The sequence below is a fragment of the Macaca fascicularis genome, chromosome 2 (assembly GCF_037993035.2).
Source record: "Macaca fascicularis isolate 582-1 chromosome 2, T2T-MFA8v1.1".
In the NCBI taxonomy this organism is placed as follows: domain Eukaryota; kingdom Metazoa; phylum Chordata; class Mammalia; order Primates; family Cercopithecidae; genus Macaca; species Macaca fascicularis.
In genome coordinates this window covers 15,724,313-15,730,312 of record NC_088376.1, presented here as the reverse complement: position 1 = coordinate 15,730,312, position 6,000 = coordinate 15,724,313, and the positions used below count along the sequence as shown (strand labels likewise).

Below are 6,000 nucleotides of genomic sequence, written 5' to 3'. Positions count from 1 at the left end.
CGCCTCTCTCACGGGGTTGCAAGAAATCATGAGATAGTACAAACCAAGTGCAGGGCTCAGTGCTTAGCACATAAATGTCAGATGTGATTACTGTAATCTTATGTGACATTGAGGGACAAAAGCTCTGACACTTTGGTATTTTAATCAGAATAACCAAAGGACAGAGGTGCTTACGTCCCACCGCATCCGCCCTGCGAACATGCAGAGGTTCCAGCCAGAGTACGTCCGGCCGGGGGCGGGGCGCGGAGGGGACGTCGGCGTGGGGCGGGGCCAGCAGCAGTTCCCACGCCGGCGCTCCAGGCGCGGCAGGCTGCCGCCCCCGGAAGTAGTGGGTACCGGGACGCCGTGGGGCGGAAGCTGTGGATGGCGGGAGGCTGTGGCGCTCTCTGGGTGGGGAAGCTGTTGCTGTTGCTAGACGACGCGAACTAGCGCTCGTCACTTCCTCAGCCAGCCGTCTGCCCACTCCCCAAGCCGGAACCTGAGGGCCCAGAGCCGGGGTAGGCACAGAGTTGTCCTCATAGGTCCAGGACAGCGGCCAGCCCGGCGGCGGGAGTCAGGGCCACGCCACCTGCAGGGAAGAACCCAAGCCGAAGCGGGAAGATGGCTGCAGACAAGCCTGCAGGTAGGACGCCAATGTCCCGAGCGACGAGACGGCGGGACGTGCGGGGCCGGGCGGACCCTGAACTCGGAGGCGCGGGGCCCCGGATGGGGACTCCAGGGCGACTTGAATTTGGGCGTGCATTTCTTTACCCCATCCTCTATCTCGGCTGTCGCTAACATGAGTCTTCGGGCCCCGGGTCCAGTAGTTGTTTTACTCAAGTGCAGTGTGAAGTCGCTGCTGGCCGCCTTTGCCCTGCTCTCCAGAATAACTCCGGCCCAAAAAGCTTAAGTGTATTTTGCCGCTTCGCAGAATTTTCCGCTTCTTCGTGGGAAAAGCAGACAAGAGAAAGTCACCCTGGAGCACACATTTGCCTATATCTCGTGGTTCAGGCTGGGATTCACCTGGGCTGTTCTGGTCACACGTGGCTTCGTCTGGTCATTGACTTCTATGGAATTAACTTTGTAAAAACCACTTTTTTTTTTTCCTTAATAGAGACGGGTGGGGGTCTCGCTCTTTTGCCCAAGCTGATCTCGAACTTCTGGGCCCAAGCGATCCTTCCGCCTCGGCTTCCCAAAGTAAACCACTTATTTAAATAGGCATATTGCCTCTCTACAGTCTATGCTTGTAAAATCTTGGGTTTGGTACCTAATTGCCGTAGTTCCTCGAAATTACTTAATCTCGATGGTTTTCTTTATGGATTATTGCTCCCATTCCTAGAATCTTCCCCATTAAGGAACATAAAATTATTTCCTGACCGTGTCCGGAATGTTTCCCGCAATAAATTAATATTCTTTGTGGCATCCAGGTTTTATTGGAAAGAACTTAAGTGACAGAATTTAAAAGTGATGGAACTTAAAATTTTTACAGTGAATTTAGTTTAAAATCTCAGTATCCTGTGGATTTTAGTAGGTTCTGATCGCAGTAACTGACAAGTGAACTTCACTTGGAAATTTAAGCCAATTATATTTTAGATACAGAGGAATAAAAATCGTTAGAGGATCTCTTCAATAATCTTCTAAGAAGAAAAACAACAGAACAAAGACCTAGAGAGGGTATAAGGAATGTGCTGTGAAATTTTGGATAGGTTGATCAGGGAAGGCCTCTGGTGAGATATTTGAGCAGATACCTCAAAGAAGTGAGGGAATGAGCGGATATGGAATGGGGAAAGGTGGATGAGGGAGAGACTATTAGACAGGAAAGAGGCATGGCCTGTCCAAGTCTGGACAAGGGGACCAACATCCTCCTGATTTTAGAATGGTGTCTGTGTTCCCCACATTTACCATTCCTACTTGCTCATACCATTGCGCTTGCCCGAAATCACCTTGTTAGACCTAAAGCCTATCCAGTTTTCAAATCCTCAGTCATAAAGTCTTCTACTCGTTCATTTATTCATTCGCAACGATTGAGTGTTGAATAATAGATGTGACACACTCCCTGCATTTGAAGACCTGCTGTTCAGTCTGTTGGAGGAGACGGACATATCCTAGCTGCACTCCTGTTTAGTAAGAGCTGTGTAATGTGTGTAGTTGAAGAATAAGGTCCACAGGGATTAGGAGACTGTTTTATTCGTTGGTTTAAGTTCAGAGGCCATGTTGAAGGAAACTTCCTGCTTAGATATAAGGTTAAATTTGTATAAAATAGATGAATGTTTAGTGTGGCTCCTTTGAATTTCTGCTCATGTCCATCTCAACTGCTGTGTTTCTGGCCTTTGTCTTTTAGTATGATCTATGTCGCACTAAGTAGTCTCACTGGTGTTTGTCTCTTGTCTCTTCCTATCCCATCCATTTTCCTCACTGTCACCCTGCCCCCCCCCTTTTTTTTATCCCCTAAGGCATTCATTGAATCCTATCATTCCCCTTCCTATGAAGTTTTTAAGACTGTACATGCTTTGGGCATCAAGTCATTCTTTTTATTTAATTTTTATTATATTTTCTTTCTCCTTTTAAGTCCTTTTTTTTTTTTTTTGAGAGTCTCCCTCTGTTGCTCAGGCTGGAGTGCAGTGGCAGGATCTTGGCTCCCTGCGAGCTCTGCCTCCTGGGTTCCCAGGTTCACATGGTCTCCTGCCTCAGCCACCCCAGTAGTGGGACTACAGGCACCCACCACCACGCCTGGCTAATTTTTTTGTATTTTTTAGTGGAGACGGGATTTCACGTGGTAGCCAGGATGGTCTCGATTTCCTGACCTTGTGATCCTCCCGCCTCGCCCTCCCAAAGTACTGGGATTACAGGCGTGAGCCACCGCGTCGGACCGTCCTCACTCTTTAATGTGGTTTGTGAGCATCTTCAAAATCTATTTCCAGCTGGTTTTTCTATATCAACCTACCCAGCTCTTCACATCATAAATTACTGTTGCAAAGCATTGTGCTTTTTGAGCTTCTCAGCCGTAATGTCCTTTCTCTTCTCAGTCTGTTGAACACCATTCATTCAAAGTCTGTCTTACACGCTGCTTCCTCTCTCAGCTCATGAGGTCAGTATCTTTGTCATGGAGGGTCTTGTGTGTGTGTTCTTCATCAGGTAAGAAAAAAGGGTCATGAAAGGACCTAAGATGAGTGATCTGATCACGCTGAGAGTTGTAGATGGTGGATTTAAATGAAGCAAGATGGGAAGCCCAGAGACCACCTAAGACGAGCTAATGTTGTGATATTAATTTATTCAGTAAATATTCACCAATGGCCTGTTTTGCCAGGTACTACTTTAGGAACTGGGCAGGAACAAAACAAAGTCTCTGTTCTGGAGCTTATGTAGTATGAAGGACAGATAAGCATGTAAACAAAATGAAAAATAAGATGATTTCAAGTTGTGATAGATACTCTGAGGAAGGCTGAGTGTGGTGGTTCACGCCTGTAATCCCAGCACTTTGGGAAGCTGAGGAGGGTGGATCACCTGAGGTCAGGAGTTCCAAACCAGCCTGACCAACATGGTGAAACCCCATCTCTACTAAAAATACAAAAATTAGCTGGGCATGCTGGCCCACATCTGTAATCTCAGCTAGTCAGGAGGCTGAGGCAGGAGAATTGCTTGAACCCGGGAGGCATAGGTTGCAGTGAGCCGAGATCGCGCCACTGCACTCCAGGCTGGGTGACAGAGTGAGTCTCTATCTCAAAAAAAAAAAAAAAAAAAAAACTCAGAAGAAAAAAATGAGGAAGAGAGGCCGTCTGCAGTTGCTTACGCCTGTAATCCTAGCACTTTGGGAGGCTGAAGTGGGAGGGTTGCCTGAGGCCAGGAGTTTGAGACAATCCTGGGCAGCATAAGTGAAACCCTGACTCTAAAAAATAAAAAGCCAAACATTGTGGTATGTGCCCATAGTCTCAGCTCCTAGGGAGGCTGAGGTGGGAGGATTGCTTGTACCTAGGAGTTAAAGGCTGCAGTGAGCTATGATCAGGCCACTGTGGGCAACAGAGTGAGACCCTCTCTCAAAAAATAAAATAAAAGGCCGGGCATGGTGGCTCATGCCTGTAATCCCAGCACTTTAGGAGGCCGAGGTAGGCGGATCACAAGGTCAGGAGATCGAGACCATCCTGGCTAACACAGTGAAACCCCTTCTCTACTAAAAATACAAAAAAATTAGCTGGGCGTGGTGGCAGGCACCTGTAGTGCCAGCTACTCAGGAGGCTAAGGCAGGAGCCTGTGAACCCGGGACGCGAAGCTTGCAGTGAGCCAAGATTGCACCACTGCAGTCCAGCCTGGGCGACAGTCAGATTCCATCTCAAAAATAAATAAATAAATACAATAAAAATCAGTAAGAGAGTTGGGCGCAGTGGCTCCGCCTGTAATCCTAGGACTTTGGGAGGCTGAGGTGGGCAGATCACCTGAGGTCAGGAGTTCAAGCAGGCTGGCCAACATGGTGAAACCCTGTCTTAACTTAAAATACAAAAGTAGCTGTATTCCCAGCTACTCGGGAGGCTGAGGCAGGAGAATCACTTGAACCCAGGAGGCAGAGGTTGCAGTGAGCCAAGATCGTGCCATTGCACTCCAGCCTGGGCAACAAGAGCAAAACACCATCTAAAAAAAACGAGAGAGAGAGAGAATAGAGGATGACTGAAAGCAGAAGCCCTATTTTTCAGATAGGTTAGTTAGAGAAGGGCTTTCTTAGAGTTGACGTTTAAACAGAGACGCTAAGGATAAAGAGCCATCTGTGTTGGGAAGAATGATCCAGGTAAGAGGAACAATGCATGTACAAATGTACAGAACCCTCGCTTGGAAAATGTTTAAAGAACATCAGGCTGACCTCTTGAATACAAGCTCCCCGAGGATACAGACTTTTGTCTGTGTTAGTTGTGTTCTAGCTCTAGTCCCTAGAACAATATCTGACAAATAAGAGACAACACATAGTTTCAGGCTGGGCAGAGGTGCTCACACCTGTGGGAGGCTGAGGTGGGAGAATCGCTTGAGGCCAGGAGTTCAAGACCAGCCTGGGCTACATAACCAGACTCGTCTCCATAAAAAATAAAAATTAAATAAAAAATAGCTAGGCATGGTGGCGTGACCCTGAAGTCCTTGCTACTCCAGAGTCTGAGGTGGGAGGGTGGCTTGAGCCCAGGAGTTCAAGGTTGCAGTGAGCTATAATTGGGCCTCTGTACTCTAGCCTTGGTGACAGTGAGACCCTATCTCAAACAGAGAACAAAACAAAAAAGCCAATACACATAATTTATAGCATAGTGAGCAAAGGCAGCATGGCAAGAGATGAAGTCACAGTTGTGTCAGGAGTTGGTGTATGTTGGGCATTATAGGCTATGGAGGGAGTTTGAATTGCCAATGGAAGTTTTCAACAAGGGCATGATGGTGTGATCTGATTTATATTTAACTGAGCCAGGTGAGGAATGATAGAATTAAGAGTAAGGGGTTTGAAATCAGACAGTTTAGATTCATCCTAGCTGTACTACTTGGTATTTGTGTGACATTGGGCAAATTTCAAGAAGCCTTTTTTTTTAAACTTTAGCTTTCCTGCATGTAGAATGAGAATGATGAAAGTGTCTACCTCACAGGTGTAGTAACAGGTTAAACGATACAATCTCAGGCCCTGAGTTTTTTTGTTTTTTTGTTTTTTTGTTTTGTTTTGAGACAGGGTCTCACTCTGTCACCCACGTTGGAGTGCAGTGGCACCATCATAGCTCACTGCAGCCACGAACTCCTGGGCTCAAGTGATCCTCTTGCCTTAGACTCTTGAGTAGTTAGGACTACAGGTGTGTACTACCATACCCAGATAATTTTTTTTTTTTTTTTTGAGACGGAGTCTCGCTCTGTCGCCCAGGCTGGAGTGCAGTGGCGAGATCTCGGCTCACTGCAAGCTCTGTCTCCCAGGTTCATGCCATTCTCCTGCCTCAGCCTCCCAAGTAGCTGAGACTACAGGCGCCCACCACTACGCCCAGCTAATTTTTTTGTATTTTTTGTAGAGATGGA

At 47.0% G+C, this 6,000-nt stretch overlaps 1 protein-coding gene across 18 annotated transcripts in view; it reads left to right on the top strand.

The window, feature by feature from the left end:
• Window positions 1-327: 327 nt before the first annotated feature.
• The window catches only part of CNOT10 (CCR4-NOT transcription complex subunit 10), a 99,921-nt gene continuing 94,248 nt past the window's right edge, over window positions 328-6,000 (top strand). For all 18 annotated transcript variants that reach the window (XM_074030840.1, XM_015445000.2, XM_045387087.1 and 15 more), the window contains exon 1: window positions 328-622. Coding sequence is in view for 9 of the 18 variants with exons in the window: in XM_045387087.1 (XP_045243022.1) it covers window positions 601-622 (22 nt within the window). In the remaining 9 variants the exon portion in view is untranslated. The remainder of the gene's footprint in view (window positions 623-6,000) is intronic.